General features: G+C 46.9%; 1 protein-coding gene across 1 annotated transcript in view; it reads right to left on the bottom strand.

The window, feature by feature from the left end:
• The window catches only part of LOC148502426 (glycine N-acyltransferase-like), a 37,107-nt gene that overhangs the window by 5,994 nt on the left and 13,493 nt on the right, over positions 1 to 17,620 (bottom strand). Inside the window, exons 6-7 of the mRNA XM_088449854.1 lie at positions 15,843 to 15,969; positions 12,591 to 12,723 (exon numbers count right to left, since the gene is read on the bottom strand). Of these exons, the coding sequence (XP_088305980.1) occupies positions 12,591 to 12,723; positions 15,843 to 15,969 (260 nt within the window). The remainder of the gene's footprint in view (positions 1 to 12,590; positions 12,724 to 15,842; positions 15,970 to 17,620) is intronic.

Here is a 17,620-nt window from a genome sequence, read left to right as displayed (position 1 = left end):
CAGCCCTCAAGGCTGCTCCTACAGTCCACAGGCTGCATCTCACCTCCAGGCCTCTGGCCACAATGAGCCAAAGCTCGCCAGTCCCCAAGGCTGCCTCTAAAGCCCAAAAAACTTGTACCACCTCCGTAAGCATCCTGGCCACAATTAATCTGTGCAAAATCCACCCTCAAGACTGGCACTATTTCTGACCAGACTACAATCAGTTTCTAACAGGTATGCCATCACACACTGTGGTTAACTGCAGATTCAGCACTATCATAGCATGAGATTGCTGTCACTCACAAAATGGTGGAGCTGCTAATTCACAGAATTGTGTGCTCATTGGAATACACACATGCAGTCTATGCAACTGAGGTCTAAGCAGAAAATACAGCTGTGCAGATGGGATAAAGTGGTGTGGATGGGGGAGGAGACAGAGCAACGTGCACACATGCAGTCTATGCAACTGAGGTTAGAGCAGTTATGTGGCTCCCACATCCCACTCAGTGCCCACAATCTTCCCATTCGATCACCACAATAAGCTCACTGGCTTCCAACATCCTTCTCACTGCATACATTTATCTAATTTAGAATACACGTTCAGCTCCCTTATTTTTAAAAATAGCATACTCTGTCTATGCATGTACACGTTCTTCCCCTATATGCCTCCATGCTGCTATATATTCCCCAATCCCTACTCCTGTGTGGTCTCCCAACTGTGCTAGACTGTGTTCCCTCATCTGCACCAATTTTTTTTCCCCAGCTGCACCGCCCTGCATCCGTGCCATCTCCATAGCCACGTTGCTGTCTTTCTCTCATCTGTGGCACTCTTTCTTCCTCCATCTGCACTACTCTGCTCCCCCCAACCGTGCAACTCTTCTCCCCCCACCACCCGCATCACTCTGTCTTCCTCCAAAACCACACAAATCTGTCTTCCCCAATCCTTACTGCTGTGTGGTCTCTGAACTGTACTAGTCAGTGTTCTCTCATCCACACCAATCTGTCTTTCTCCATCTGCACCACCCTGCATCCGTGCCACTCTCTTTCCTTCTGCACCACTGCCTTCCCCTAAGCCACGCCGTTCTGTCTTCCTTTCCTCTGTGGCACTCTTTCTTCCTCCATCTGCACCACTCTGTCCCCCCCAACTGTGCATCTTTGTCTCCTCCCCCACATGCACTACTCTGTCTGCCTACCCATCCACACTAATCTGTCTTCCCCAATCCCTACTGTTGTGTGTTCTCCTATTTGTGCTAGTCTGTATTCCCTTATCCGCACCAATCTGTCTTTAACCATCTGCACTGCTCTGTCTTCCCGTGTTCATGCCACTCTCTACCCCCATCCATGTCGCTGTCCCCCAAACCATGCCATTCTGTTCGCCCCCATCCGTACCATGTTTTCCACCCATCTGCATTACTTTGTTCCTACACCCTATCAGCACCACTGTTTTTCACCCATCTGCATCACTTTGGCTACCCCCTCTGTACTGCTTAACCTTCCATCCTCTACACTTCTTATTGTCTCACCTATCCATGCTGCTCTGTCTCCTCCCCCATCCACACTACTTTTTTCCCATCTGCACAGGTGTATTTTCTGCTTAGACCTCAGTTGCATAGACACTTCCAATGAGCACACAATTCTGTGAATTAGCAGCTCCACCATTTTGTGAGTGACAGCAATCTCATTCTGTGAGAGTGTTGAATCTGCAGTTAACCACAGGGTGTGATGGCATACCATATATGTATTGCACAAGGAACACGTCCATTAAGGCATCAGCCTTAATGATCATAATTTCATTGCTTTTTTTAGTTTGAGTGGTACAAATTCAGTAGGTTTTGTAAAATTTCAGATCATGTCTAAGAAGCCTTAATGGGACTGTGAAACCTTAAGGTTTTTTTGTCTATGGAATTTCATTGCTTTTTTATAATTTATTAACCATCAGGGTTTTGATGAGCAAACCGGGCCACCTGCAGGACAGAATGACAACAAATAGGTACACTAACATGGGTGGGGGAGCATACAGCACACAGGAGATGTTTTAAGGGTGCAGAGGTAGAGACGGCTGCAGGGGCAGGCTGCAGGTGTGTGGGGCAGTGGCAGCAGTGGGGATGCGGAGCAGTGGCAGCAACGGGCATGCACAGAAGCATCAGCAGGTGACAGAGGGACTCACTGGTGCTAGGCATGCACCTGAGAAAATCAAATCAATAAGACACAGACGCATGGATGCATCAGTGAGATCTATCAATGTATTATTTTAAAAAATGAATGTGTAATATAAAAAAAAATGTTGTGCCTCCACAGCACAACTAGCATTGGGCTTTGGAGCCCCAGTGCTGGTTGTGCTAAACACAGGGGAAAAACGACATGGGGGTTCCCTATATTAAGCACAACCAGCACCAGGCTAATTAGAGCCAGACTTGGTTGCCAAAATACAGGGAACGAGCGATGTAGGGTCCTCTCAGAAAATAATAACTTTTCCCATTCAGAAATTCAGATGGGACATGGTGTTTAAAGGGCTACACCTTAAAAGCTATTGGAGGTACGGAGATGAAATTTGGCATGGGCTGGTAGAGATGTTGCTTGGTGCTGCATGCCAAATTTCAGGGCAAAAACATAATTAGGACCACTTTTCTGCTGTTCTTTATGGGTGATTTTTGGGAAGGCATAACTCAGGATAGGGGTCAAATTTACACTTTGGGTTTGTTTTATAAGGTAGCTATTGTTGCAGGGTAGCTGCTTTTGGGGTTTAGGTAATTGAGAAAGTTATAGTTTTTAAACTATTACCTCACAAATCCGCCATTATAGAGATAGGAAGTTTCAACTTGATTCGCAGCCTCAGTAGGAGCCTCCATCAGGTGTACTCACTTTGGCTTCACTTAAGTGCACCAAGATGGCAGGTCAGTGTGGGTGGTAGGGGTGGTGGGCTCGAGGAAAGGAAGCAGCTGTAAACTGCATCCGGAACCCGGGGGATAGCGGGCGTTAGTGCAGGTGGCAGGACCCGGGGGAGGTAGCAGCAGACTGATGCAGGCTCAGATCTAAACGATCCATGATACCTGTATCTGTGTATAAATAAACACAGAAGCAGGCATGGGTCAGTGAGACCCGTCTGAGCTTCTGTGTTTAATAAAAAAAAAACCCCTGTGTAAAAAAAAAAATGGCATGGTCCCCTCCTCAAAAACAACAACCAGCAGCGGGCTTTGGAAAGCCAGTACTGGTTGTGCTATGATGTAGGGGTCCCCCATATGAAGCACAACCAGCACCAGGCTTTCAGAACTAGTCCTGGTTGCGAAAATATGGGGGACAAATGACGTAGGGGTTCCCCGTATTCAGCGCAACCAGCACTGGGCTGACTAGTGGTCAGGGGTGATGCCTTGGCTGGGGGACCCGGTGAAAGGGTTCTCCTGGCAGTGGCATCACCCCCCCCCACTAGAAAGAGTCCGGTGCTGGTTCTGGTAAATACAGGGGGACCCTATGCATTTTTTCCCCCTGTATTTCCAGAACCAGGACCGGCTCAGAGCCCAGTGCTTGTTTCGCTGAATACGGGGGACCCCTACATCATTTGTCCCCTGTATTTTGGCAACCAGGACTGGTTCTGAAAAGCCTGGTGCTGGTTGTTCTTCATATGGGGGACCCCTACGTCATTTGTCCCCTGTATTTAGCACAACCAGTACTGGCTTTCCAAAGCCCGCTGCTGGTTGTTATTTTTGGGGAGGGGGCCAAGCCATTTTTTTATTTTTACACAGGTTTTTTTTATTTATTAAACACAGAAGCACAGACGGGTCTCACTAACCAGTCTCTGTTTCTGTGTATTTTTTAAACACAGATGCATGTATTATGGATATTTCATATCCGAACTGAAATCTGTGTGCTGCTACCTCCTTCAGGTCCTAACACCTGCCCCATTGCCGCCCGCACCACCGCCACTAATGGCCGCTACTGTCCCTGGTTCCTGGTCGCAGCTAACGCCCGCTAACCCCTACCCCTTCTCCCCCGCATCCTGGCTGCAGCAAACGCCGGCTTCCTTCCCCCTGTATCTGGCCCCCACTACTGCCTGCAAAAGGCAGCCATCTTGCTGCACCCAAGTGACTACACCTGCTGAAGGCTCCTACTGTGGCTGCGCAAGGAATTGAAACTTCCTATCTGTATAATGGCGGATTTGTGAGGTAATAGTTTAAAAACTGTAACTTTCTCAATTACCTGAACCCCAAAAGGCCCTATTCTGGAGCAATAGCTACAAAATAAAACATACCCCAAGTCTAAATTCACCCCCTACCCTGAGTTATGCCTTCCCAAAAATCCCCCATAGAGAACAGCAGAAAGTTGTCCTCACTGAGAATGTCAGAAAAATTTGACAGTTGGAACCTTAGATTACTCCCAAATCCTAACTTTTTATGTTTTGCCCTGAAATTTTGCACACAGCATTGAGCGACAGTTCTACTCTGTGAATTAGCAGCTCCACCATTTTGTGAGTGACAGCAATCTCACTCTGTGAGAGTGCTGAATCTGCAGTTAATCACATGGTGTCATGGAATACCATATCTGTATTACACAAGGAACACGTCCATTAAGGCGTCAGACTTAATGATCATAATTTAATTGCTTTTTGAAGTTTGAGTGGCACAAATTCAGTAGCTTTTGTGAAATTTCAGATCATGTCTAAGAAGCCTTAATGGGACATTTGAAACAGTAAGGTTTTTGTCTATGATCCAGTGGAAGGCCTAGAACAAGCTTCCTGGGTCAAAGTTCTGCCCGGCATACACCAATGGGAGGTTTGACTGGGACCTAACCCCCCTAAAACCTGAAAGGATCCAACTGAACCACTTCACATTGGTTTCATTCCAAATCGGTGCATGGGTGCCTGAATGCATAATTGGACATGACTAATAATCTGTGATACAATACCACACTGTGGGCCTAAATTAGAGATGTACGCCAACCTGATGGTTTACATAAATTTCGTTCTACGAGATCGCTCCCAGTATCCCATAAACAACAGCTGTTTTGGGTCGTGGGCTGGGTGGCGAAAGATAGCATTCTCGAAAATGGGGGAAGGAAGGGTGTCTGCATCTTCTGATGTGGTTTCACTGGCCCCGGTAGAGTGAAAACAATGGCCATCTTGAGCAACCTGAGGACAACTCAGATGAACGATGTACATGCAGAGTGATCTGATGCTGTGTCTTTGGATGCAGCAGAGGATAACAGAAACCAGCAGCAGGCATCTATTTATACAAGACACTTCCTGCAGCATTAGCATATTTTAGCATAGAAGCTGTGTACAGGATTAGGCTACTTACGGCCCCTGTCAGGATCCTGAACATCGGGATGCTGCTGTTGGTTTTTTCACTGCCGGCATCCCGACCGCCGGTCAACCGTATGTATTTCCTAGGAGAGGCAGGTCAGGAGTGTTCAATACAGAGAGGGCATTGGGATGTAAGTGAAGCATGCACTTAGAGATGCTTCCAATTTTGGATAGTTATCTTTTTGTGTCTGGTAGATCTGGTGCAAGTTTACATGTAGATGATGATGACAAGAGCCAAATTGGACCACCTCATTGTTGCCTGAAGGACATCATTCTACTAAGTTGCATCAAACCAACAGACAGGGATGATAAGTAGGGACGTGGGTTCAATACCCACCATCTAAAGGGGTACGGACCAGCAAAATATTAATATTCAAGCAACCTGCTGACCAGTTAGGTGGCACTGCCATCGAACCGGCCCAGTGGCGGAGAGAGCTGATCCACAGACCTGCTCCTAAGTCTTCAGATGCTGCACCTTTGGTGGCACTGGGAGTGACTACAGGTGGACCTTGACACTGGATCAGACATCGGATCTGGCAAGTTGCACAAGGCTTAATGATATTGCTCAGGTGCTTGTAAAGGGCAGGGTATATACTGAACCACAGAAACAAGAAGATTCCCTCCAGCACACTGCAGCAATATTAGCAAAAATACTTGAATCCTACATGATAATAGAAATTCAGAGGTATTAGTTGCATACATTTTCAAATATATGATTAAGTGCTGGGCCAGCGTCAAGGCTCCTCTATACCGGCGTCCCTAACATTAAGGGGTTCACGTCCGAGGCGCAGAGCAGCCCAAAAGAACCCAGCCAAGGACCACTCCCATGGCATCACACGAAAAATAGAAGAAAGGTGATGGTGAAGTGTAAAGTATAGATGTGTCAAGATAATCAATAAGTGTTAATATAATAAGAAAGAATTAAAATGACATTAATAATAAACAAACAAATGGAAAGATTAATCATATATTTGCAAATGTATGCAACCAATACCTCTGAATTTCTATTATCATGTAGGATTCAAGTATTTTTGCTAATATTTCTGCAGTGTGCTGGAGGGAATCTTCTTGTTTCTGTGGTTCAGTATATACCCCGCCCTTTACAAGTACCTGAGCAATATCATTAAGCTGATGTGAGCGACCACCATACTTTCTTTTTGCAGTTCTGAGAGGCATGAAAGGAGTCAGCATTGGGAGGATATGCTGGTCCATATAGTGCCATTTGGAGGTTTTTGGGGTACCTCCTAGGTGAGTCAGCTCTCAGCTTATACATGTGCTGTTATCATGCAGTACATTAATTGTACTTATATGACCCAGAGTGGGTGCATCTATTTGGTAGCAATAATTATTTTGGGGTGAGCGTTTGGGTGTGGGGCCCCCGGAGTGGCTCTGGCTGGCCCTTTTTCAGGGCATCACCACTTAATTCACATAGATATATTTTCATCACCTTTCCATTTGTTTGTTTATTATTAATGTCATTTTAATTCTTTCTTATTATATTAACACTTTTTGATTATCTTGACACATCTATACTTTACACTTCACTATCACCTTTCTTCTATTTTTCATGTGATGCCCTGGGAGTGGTCCTTGGCTGGGTTCTTTTGGGCTGCTCTGCGCCTTGGACGTGAACCCCTTAATGTTAGGGACGCCGGTATAGAGGAGCCTTTGACGCTGGCCCGGCGCTTAATCATATATTTGCAAATGTATGCAACCAATACCTCTGAAGTTCTATTATCATGTAGGATTCAAGTATTTTTGCTAATATTGCTGGAGGGAATCTTCTTGTTTCTGAAGTTGCACAAGGCAGCAGATTGAGTGCTGACCAGTACCTAAAGCAGAAAAGTCAGCTGACCAAACAGGACCAAAGGTACTTTACATTGCCCCTCAGTCAGAAACTGATTAATTGCTAGGGAGCTTTAGCAATACATCCATGTTCCTTCTATAAAGGGACATGGCTTCACTTAACCACTTGCCCTGCATGGTTACATCAGATGTGACCACACCAGGCTGAGCTTTCCCTGACATGATCGCATCTGATGTACTAGGGGTTTCCGCGACCATTAATGGTTTGCAAACTATCAATGGTCTATGACAAATGGTTTTGCCATCGCTGACAGGCACCTTTGCTGCGCCACCGATGGCAGCCCCCAACCAATGTTTTGAAAACATCGATGGTACAGCTGTCATTGGCCATCACTACAGTATACCATAAAAATGTATATGGTATACAGGGCCTGATTCAGCATGGATCGCTGCTGCGATTGCAGTTCTGTAATCGCGCGCAGTCCTGCTACAAAACTATGCTAACGATTGCAATCGCAAAGCCATCGCACAGCCAGCATAGAGATGCCCACTACTGCTATCTCACATCCATAACACTTTGCAATCCTGCATATACATTGGTACCATCTGAGATCTTCGGCCCCTCACGCACAATAATTACAGCAGGTCTGACCTTACTCAGGAATTGCTAACTAAGGGGGTCATTCAGACCCGCTCGTGAGCGTCAGTACGCTCGCAAGCGGGTCGATGTTCCCCACTGCGCATGCGCACAACGGAGGGAGCTCCATCGTGCACATGCGCGAGACCCGGCGAGCGACGGGCTTTCCATTGCTCCGGGTCTCGCACCAAAGGGGGCGTGCTGTCGATGTTGATTGACAGCACGCCCCCTTTGGTGGGCATGCCTGCCAGACGGAGGCGTTCCCATAGGAACGCCTACCGTCTGAAGCCGGCCCCACTGACATCACTAGTGATGTCATTGGGAGTGATTTTGGCTCTGATAGAGCCAAAATCACTCCAGGGCTTGTGGCAGGGAGACCCTACCACAGGGTCTCCGTCGCAAGTCCGATGGTCGCGATGGTCAAGACCATCGCAACCATCTTTTTGGCCGCTCACATATGCTGTGGGTGGTCACCCACAGCTATACGAGCGGCCAGGAGGCCGCTCCATTTTCATGGAGGAGGGCCCTGATTCAGAGCGAGCGCTCTTGTCAGAGCGTTCAGCTCTGAATCAGGCCCTAAGAGTGCCCCAGCAATGAGCCCTTCTTTCTTCTCATTTTGTGTTTTATAGCATATTTTGGGCTTTGGGAGCACCACCAACGATGACTGATGAGCTATTATAAATGGATATAAAATTGTTGGTATCTAATCTATGAGTATTTGTTTTGGTTCTGTGCGGTACCCTTCTCTCTCTGGTTCCAAATATACATTGGTACCATCTGGGAACATTGGCCCCTCATGCACAATAATTACAGTAGGTCTGACCTTACTCAGAAATTGCTAACCTCGTACACAAGCTGCGTATGCCATCACAGTGGTTAATTTATACACACCCATGCAACGGCGCTCAAATGGACAGATATACCTGCTTTTCTCCGACCACTCCCCCGTGACCACCCCCAAATGCTCACAGCCTGGCAGTGGCGTCCCTCCCTGTGGTGTCACCTGGTGCGGGGAGGGACTCCGCAGCGCGCTGCCTAAAAGGGGTGTGGCCTCATGTGATGGGGGCGTGGCCTCATGGGACTGGGGCGTGGTATCACGGCCCGAACCCCGGTGGTCCCGTTCTTGCTACTGGAGAGGGGGTGCAGGAGGTGCCTTGTTGCAGTGCCGGCTCCCTTACAATGTCAGGAGCCAAGTGCTGCACTTAATGCTACAGTGCAGCACTCGGCTCCTGTCACTGTAGGGGAGTCTGCACCTTGGTGTCACCCCTCGTCGCAGCCCGCACCCCCCTTGTGACGCCACTGCAGCCTGGGACTCACTCTGCCATTGCTTACTGTGTTTTGTGTTATCGCAGTGCGATCGCAAATCAACTGCTGTTTTAGTACTAGAACCAAAGTACAAAATTGACTTAGAGGCGCTGGCAAAAAGCGAGCGCTCGCACTGAATGAGGGCGGCCGCTTTTTTTTAAAAAAAACGGCCTCCTGGCCCCTCGCTAAGCTGTGGGTGACCACCCACAGCTTTTGCGAGCAGCCAGGTGATGGTCGCGATTATCGCAACCATCGGGCTTGCGACGAGACCCTTGTGGTAGGGTCTCATCTGCCACATGCCCCAGTGAGCTTCCTGCTCAAATAGAGCAGGAAGCTCACTACTGACATCACGAGTGATGTCAGTAGGGCCACCCACAAACGACAAACGGAGGCGTTCCTTCAGGAACGCCTCCGTTTGTCCAGCCACCCCCCCTCCTCACCTACACGTTTGTAGCGAGCCCCGGAGCGAGTGAATTTCTCATTCGCTACGGGGCTTGCGCACGTGCGCGGCACGCATGGCCCATGCGCAGTGCCCCATCATTGACCCGCTTGCGAGCGCATAACGCTTGCGAGCGGGTTTGAAAGATGGCCTTAATGTTTATCAACAGTGATCTCTATTTTTCATGTTATTATAAATATGCATACTGTAGGACTGTTATTAGTATGGTATTAACTTCTAGACATTAACCTGTTTAGTAAGGAGGAACTGTGATTATCATTAAGGGTATTACAAATAAGGAAGAGTAGAGGCAGTGAATAATACTGAATTGGGATATTACTCAAACAGGGAATTATTTGTTCTAACTTGTTTTGTTTGGGATTTTGATCCTGGTAATCTCCAAAGCAGTTCAGTATCTTAAGTAGACGATAACTTTATACTAAAGCTGCATACACACACAACGATTTTATGAACGATTGTCTTTCAGATTATCTGTCCGATTTTTTAATGTGTAATGAACAATATTTTGAACTACAAACGATTTTTGTAACTTCCCTTAATGAAAATCGTTCCGTTGGTCAGTCAGAATAAACTACAAACTACAAACGGGAAAGCGCATGAACGATAATCGTTCATCGGTATAACTCAGAAACTGAACGATTTTTTCAACGACTGAACGATAACGACGTCATTCTAGTTAAATCGTTCAAAAAATCGTGGGTTTTTAGAAGTGGAGATGTTGCCCATAGCAACCAATCAGATTCTAGCTATTATCTCCTAGAAGGTGCTAGATAAATGATAAGTCGAATCTGATTGGTTGCTATGGGCAACATCTCCACTTTTGTAAATTTACCCCTAAGTGTTGAATAAATATATTAGAATGCAACGTATTATTGCTAATTATATGCACAAAATGATCCAGAGCAGTTGAAGAGTTCCATCTTAATAAAGTGGTTACTTAAGTGATTGTGTTAATTATTGTGTGACGTGGGAAAGAAGAAGCAATAGGAATAATTGGAATGGTGAGATATTCCATACTTCAGATCCCTAATCACACATGGGTGTTACGGAATCAGTATGTTACACCGCCGGCCGGTTTAAATCCCGGCAGCGCCAGCCTGACGTGGAAGGAAATCCAGATCGGTAAGTATTTCCTAACCTAATCTACCCCCTAATCCTAACCCTCCTTTAGGGTGCCTAACCCTAACCTCCCCCCCTGTGCCTAACCCTAATCCCCCCTCTAAGTGCCTAAACCTAACCCCCCCTTTCCCCCGGGGGGGAGCCTGACCCTCCCTCCCCCTAGCCTAAACCTAACTTCCGGGGGGGTGCCTAGCCCTAAGTCCCCCCCGGAACCCTAAACCTAACCCTCCCCCCCCGTGGCTGTCCTTCAATCGGGATGCCGGGTGCCGGTCTCCCGGCGAAGGTTAATTAACCCTCGCCGGGATTCTGTAGTGGAGATGCCGGCAGTCGGCATAGCGACCGCCGCCATCATAAGCGTATACCGGTGTTACAACCAGAGGCGTATTGAGAGAGGAAGGGGCCCATGTGCAGTCTCCATTCGGGGCCCCCTTCTCTCTACCTGGCATCTGGCAGCACACTAAGGGATTGTTTCAGACACGTTCACTAGATGCGATCGCTCGCTCCCAGCGTATAGAAATTCGGCTAAGTGACGTCAAAGCATCCGCTCGCAGGACAAGTCATAAGCACGCCTACTATGTCTTGGCGAGCGATCATTTTGTGATTTGTAGACACCCACCAGCATGTCTTAAGACACCCACTTGCGTACATCTCTTTAGGAAGTGCATGAAACCATTGGCACATCGAGCACCATTAGAAGCGATCACAGTGCTTAAGGTTGACTATACCCTGCCACAAGCACTGCGAGGACTTTAGTGTATATTTCAACCAAGTGACGCGTCCTATGATGCTGGCTGTTATTCACGCCTCTAAAACGGCGTTGAATTTCACAGGCACGCCTGCGTTCACACCTCCACTTACCCCTCTTACCTCCCACAAATGGCTTGACCTGTCACTCATTTAGCTGGGCTGTCTATGCTTGGCGAGCGAGAGTTTCCCCATCGCTATTACTAGTTCGCACACGTACATTGTGAAACATCGCTTGCTCCGAGCGATCGCTTGCTAGTAAACGGGTCTGAATCAGGCCCTAAGTGCAGCAGTAGAGTATGGGCACTAGTAAACTCTAGCACTGTACCAGAATCTTTTACACATGGTACGGCAGCCATTTTCCCTGCATTTTCCCTACTGCATATGTGCAACATGACAGGAAAATTGCCATTTTTCCCAATTTGCTGGTGATTTATACAGTGCTGCTACTGCTGACGTGGGACTCCGGAGAGGTACGTATTGAAGAAATGGGTGCATGGTGTTCAGTGTGGGACTCCCTGGACCAAGGGCCCCATGTACACCGCACAACCAGCACCCATTATAGATACGCTACTGGTTACACACATATGGTGAACGGCTGAAATTATATTAAACATGAAAGTGAGATTTTATTTATACTTTTTTGTGACATCATTCTGTGACCCCTTGTTTTGTTCAGAGTCTGTTTTTATCCAACTTGGGGCCTGATTCAGCAAGGATCGCAACTGTGATTACGCCCACAATCAGCCGATTGTTGCATTCTGCGCATACGTATACATCGCAGGGCGCTTGTGCGAACACTAAACTGCGATCGAGACTGTGATTGCAGTGACTATGCAGACCCATCACAGAGTGATTTGCAGGAAGTACTGTTTGGGGGTGGTGACGGGGGGGGGGGGTCATTGCATGGGTGTACATAAATAATCCACTGCGATGCCATACGCAGCTTACTGTATGTACTCACTGGATGTGACGAGTTTAGCAATTCCTCAGTAAGGTCAGAGCTTGTGCAACTGTACATGAGGCTGCGATTGTACTCGATGTTACCGATGGTTTCGCAGCCTTGCTAAGTATTACGGATTTCTGTAAGGTAAGGTGGGCGTCCTTATGTAGTGCTGCGATCGCAGAGAATTAGCATATCTTCGCAGTGAGACTGCTCTCGTAATCGCTTTTGCACTCGCAGTTGCGATCCGTACTAAATCAGGCCATTGCCAGTTAGTATGGTCTTGTAGGGATTATTATACCTTGCAGTGCCGTTCTTCAGTTCCTCTTCCTCTATTCCATCCCTCATGTATAACAGGTTATTTGTTGTATGCATTTCTCTTCCATAAGTGGAACTGACCTCTTGAAGCACCTTCCCCAACTGTGGCTGGCAGCCTAGGATAGGTATATTAATAAATCTGTAATAGGAATACACTGTTATTTACATTACTAAGTATATTATTAGGGATGTGTGGTTTCCTAAGCATTATCTCATGACTTCAATGATCGTCATCAGTAGGGACAAGTGGATGGGATGGATGATTGTGAAATGTTCTGAGACAAAAACATCATTGCCCGATACCTGTTTGCAACTCTATGAAAAGTGGGTAAGGTAGTGGTCTTTCTAGTCATCTCTATATTCATCTAACCCTCTTTCTCTAGTACGATCTACCATGCAGCTGTCTGCAGTTTATCGGCAGTGGGCAGGTATAATATGTCATGGACATCTCATCACTGCTGCTAGTCTGGCAACATGAATATTCTGAGGGGTCTATGTACTAAGACTTGGAGAGAGATAAAGGGGAGAGAGATAGAAGTACCAAACAATCAACTCCTTACTGTCATTTTACAGGCTGTGGGGTCTATTTACTAAGCCTTGGATGGAGATAAAATGGATGGAAATAAGTATTTGGAGAGTCAGTCCTCAGTATGACTTTTCCTGGAGAGCTGAAAGCACTACAGTACATATACACTAACTAATGTTCCCTGGTTTTACCCGGGTAGACCTTAGATTACTGTTTCAATTTCCATCTCACCACTCCAGTAACACATTAATCATTTACCTCTATGGTAATACATCACTGCTATAGTAAGACATTACTCTCTCTCACCTGTGTGCTAACACATTCCACTCCCTCACCTCTGTAGTAACACAAGTGACCAATGGTTTCCCTCTGTGCATGTGTCTGAGCCACACTGTGCATGCCTCCTGATGGCTACACAACAAAGGCACAGATCAAAATTGCAGGCTGATCCATACAATTTCAAAGTCCTTTCTGGGTAGAAACGGGTAGTTGTCACGACCAGGGTTTCTCGGCATGGTGGTTGATGGGTATTACCTGTGAGGTCACTGTGGAGGGGGGGCGTCTGGCGGTGGTGCTGGTGTGTGGTGAGGGGCATTGGTTGTGCGTGGCTCTGCGCGGGCATGCTGTCATGTTGGGCTGGTGGGGCTTGGCAGTGCTTCCGTTGCGTTTGGCATGGGTGCCGCCATCTTGCCTCAGGCCATGTGATTTGCTCGCCCAATCCTGGTTTGTCACATGCTCTCTCTGGCCAGTCATGGCACAGCACTTGGTATTTAGGGAGGATCAGAGCCTCACTTCATTGCCAGTGCAACGTGTTTCTCAGCATAGCTGAGAGAGAGTTCCCTGTGCTCACCACCTGTTACCTGTGAAACGCTACCTGCCTGCCTGCTTGTCTGCTCCAACCCAGCTGGACTACCCTCTATCCTCCATTACCTTCCCCTTGCCTGAGTACCTGAGTCCTGCTGTTCACCCTGCACCTTGCCTCCACTGACACTCTGCTGGATATTTCTTCCTCAGTCTGCATTCTTCATTAATCAGTCACCACCTGGACAGTTCCCCTTGTCTGCCACTACCTGGACATTTTCTATTAACCAATCACTACCTGGACATTTTCCATTGCCTGTCACTAACTGGACTTTTTCCTATTTGCCTCACTACCAGGGGCAGAACTATGGGAGACAATGGAGGCGCCTGCCGCCGGGCTCCAGCATTGAAGGGGCATCTCCTCCATTGCCCACAATATATTCAACCCACTTAGGGCTTTAACTATGTCCCCGGAGTGTACTGTCATGGCCGCCCAATACTTGGCACTTCTAGCCGACACCTGAGAAGCCACCATACACTAGTGGAGAGCTCCATATCAGACCGTCAGCTGCTGCCTCTGTATATCTATAGCCTGTCCTTGCTCATTGGTGTTGCTGCACCTCAGCAGCTTCTTTTGTCAGTGTGACATGCTCGGCGCCTCCCCTCACCCACAACTCTCTGTCTCACTCCTCCATGCCTATATACTGTGTACAACTGCGGGTGTATCTGCTTGCAAAATGCTATATTCCAGTGTCAGCGGCTGTGATGGGGGGGGGCACCAAACTATAACTTGCCTCTGGGTGTCTAGGATGAACTTACGCCACTGCTCACTACAGCTCCCAATTGCACTTTAGTGCTATACCCAGACTTTCTGTTTTACCACATTCATGTCTGTTAAGCCACTCATTAAAAACTCCACATTTACTTTTAAACCTACTTAGTGTCTGCTCCTATTACCACCCCGGATCCACAACAAAACCAGAACATCACAGTAGTAGAGCGGGGCTCCCAGATGCATGTCAGGAGAGGTGACCATGTTCAGTCGTACATTCTGCTCCCGCCATGGTGCAGTGTCCAATGATGTGGCCAATGGTGCACAGATAATTCGTCTTTGTATGCACATCAACAGATTCGCCCCACAGCCAGTGAGAATCTCAATAGGATGCCGATCCACCATGGTATTAGAATAATGACGCAGTAGTGCCTTCGACAAAAAATGCAGCCGCTACTGCAATAGTCTCCCCCTCGGAATCATCCCCACTGTGTGAGAGGTTGTGCATCTTTTGATGCAGCCGCTGTCAGAAACATGTCCACATCTGTCTATCTACCTCCCAGGAATGCTCACTAAAAATCCAAATGCATCTCCATGTGGTGACAATCAGGACGCATACACAGTGCAACTCGAACTCATGTGCAGTACTTAAAATATTGTCCAGCTGTGTGCATATCGGCTTAGTATGCAACTCAGATTTAGGCAAATAGTGTGTTGTATTCTGTGAGTATTCTGTTAGAGAATGAGAGGAAAGAGTAACAATTGCTCATGATTTAGGTTAGCAAATAAATTCAGTTACTGTCAGGGAGAAAGAATCCTGGAACAAGTGAGTGGAAAAGGAGAATAATACAAATACATTCATAAACTTAAATGAACCATTTAGGAGAAAACGAAACCAAAATTTACATTTTCTAAACCGACGCATTTCGTAGTGAATCGTTCACTTGACCTCCCGACTGGTATCTCCCGGAGTAGAGGTCCATAAAGTAGATGAGTATTACTGGAGGCTTTGAGAAAACTCTACTGAATGGATTGATGACACTTCTTTGTTAACAAATTTCCTAAATTTAATGTCTTTTGTACCAGTAGCGGTGAGGTTTTTTGGTAAAATGTATTTCCCTCTGTACCTTACTCACCATGTATCTGTAGCTCCTGCTTCCAATTTACAGCCTGGGGATTTTGCAGCATCTGGTGTAGACTCTGTGGGTCTTTACTGAAGAGAAAGTACATATTGGTGTATGGGTCCAAGGGATCTGTCATTTCCTAGGGTGAGAGAGAATTTTTAAATGACCACTAAAGCACCAAATAAAAAAACCTTCAAATAGAAACCATGCAGCCATTATACTTTGTTGAGGCTGACTTCCCCCTGCAGTTCTGCTAAAAAGTAAAGTATTACCACCCTCTCCAATATAACAGCTGAAGCTCCTTCTACTTACTTAGGGCAGTATCCTAAATACTGTAGGTCAAAAAGCTGCTACAGCATCTTTATGGTAATGCCGTGGCTGATGGATGTCCTATTGAGACGCACAATGGCTGCAGTGTGGTTCAGACGATATTAGTACAAAGATGCTTTATTGTTTGTATAGCATAACGATGCAGACATTGCTGCAGCAAAAGACGCAGCCGCATACAACTCAGGTTTAGGGTCATAAAGATCTGGTGATCTTATTCTTGTAGTCATTGCTCCAAGGTCTAGTGATAATCAAGCCCCAGCCCACGTCATTATGGAAGTGTGTGGGACCCAGGAGGGCTCCCTGCTCTCATGGGAGTCAGACAGGATTCCATTAAATATGGGATTCTGGCAGACATATTGTGTGGGTAGGCAAGTATAATTATGTGACAGTGGGATGCATGCAGGCTTAAACTCCTTGATGGTGCTAGCCATGCCAACATCGATCTCCAGAGAAGAAGGGTTGGGTACGGGTTCCTGCCAGTATGGATGCCGGCGGTTAAAATCTTGATGCCCAAAGGTAAGTATGCTAACCCTAACCCTCCCCTCCTGCAATCTATCCCTAACCCTTCACCCTACAGCCTAACCTTAACCCGCCCCCATGGCCTAACTATAATCCTCCCCTAATGCTTAACCCTAACCCTCCCCTTAACACTTGCCATCGGGATGCCGGCAGTTGGGATTCTCACACCGGGATTCTGAATGCTGTCAGGATTCCGGCGCCGGTATTCTGAGCACCAGCATTCTCTACAACCGAGATGGTAACTGCATCCCGAGAAGAAAACTGCCTGCATTACATACATTTTTCATAATCATACTTGCCTACTCCCCCGCAGAAAAGTGGGCTCCCAAAAATAGGGTGGCATTCCCGGCACCTGGAAAAGTGGGCAAGTCTCCCGGCCGGCCGTATACCCACGAACCCCACTACACACACACCCGCAGTGGGGGATCCAATTGCTCCATTCACGCTGAATCATGTCATCATGGCCCCGCCCTCTGCTTTACAATACAACACACCCATGACCCACGCCAAGCTTCCCCCTGCTATGCCGACCTGGCAGCCAGAATGTCGGCAAGTATGTTGATATTTCAAAACATGTAAGTCTACCTACAATTTTATAACTGGTTGATTACATTTTATGCCATTTTTATGTGTATTAATAAGATAATATACAATTAAATAAATGTTACTTAGCATACCACATCTTTTTAAAAAAAAATAATCAGACCATCTTAACAATCGTCCTAGGGGAACTTACACTGTCTATTAAGCATTACCCACACCTATAGTGGATATAGGGCCTGATTCAGGGTTCTACGCTAATGCCACTACTGCTGCTTATGTTTGCACAAAGGATAAGTGAAAAAATGCAAATATCACAGATGCTGTGCAGTGATACCTCTACTGCTGAGCATGAAGGCTGCTCTTCTTACTGACCAGCTCACATCTGCATATCCACTGGC

This window comes from Taudactylus pleione, unplaced genomic scaffold, assembly GCF_031769625.1.
Source record: "Taudactylus pleione unplaced genomic scaffold, aTauple2 ptg000497l, whole genome shotgun sequence".
In the NCBI taxonomy this organism is placed as follows: domain Eukaryota; kingdom Metazoa; phylum Chordata; class Amphibia; order Anura; family Myobatrachidae; genus Taudactylus; species Taudactylus pleione.
The sequence above is the reverse complement of the archived record's forward strand: the minus strand, read 5'-3'. Positions and strand labels throughout refer to the sequence as shown.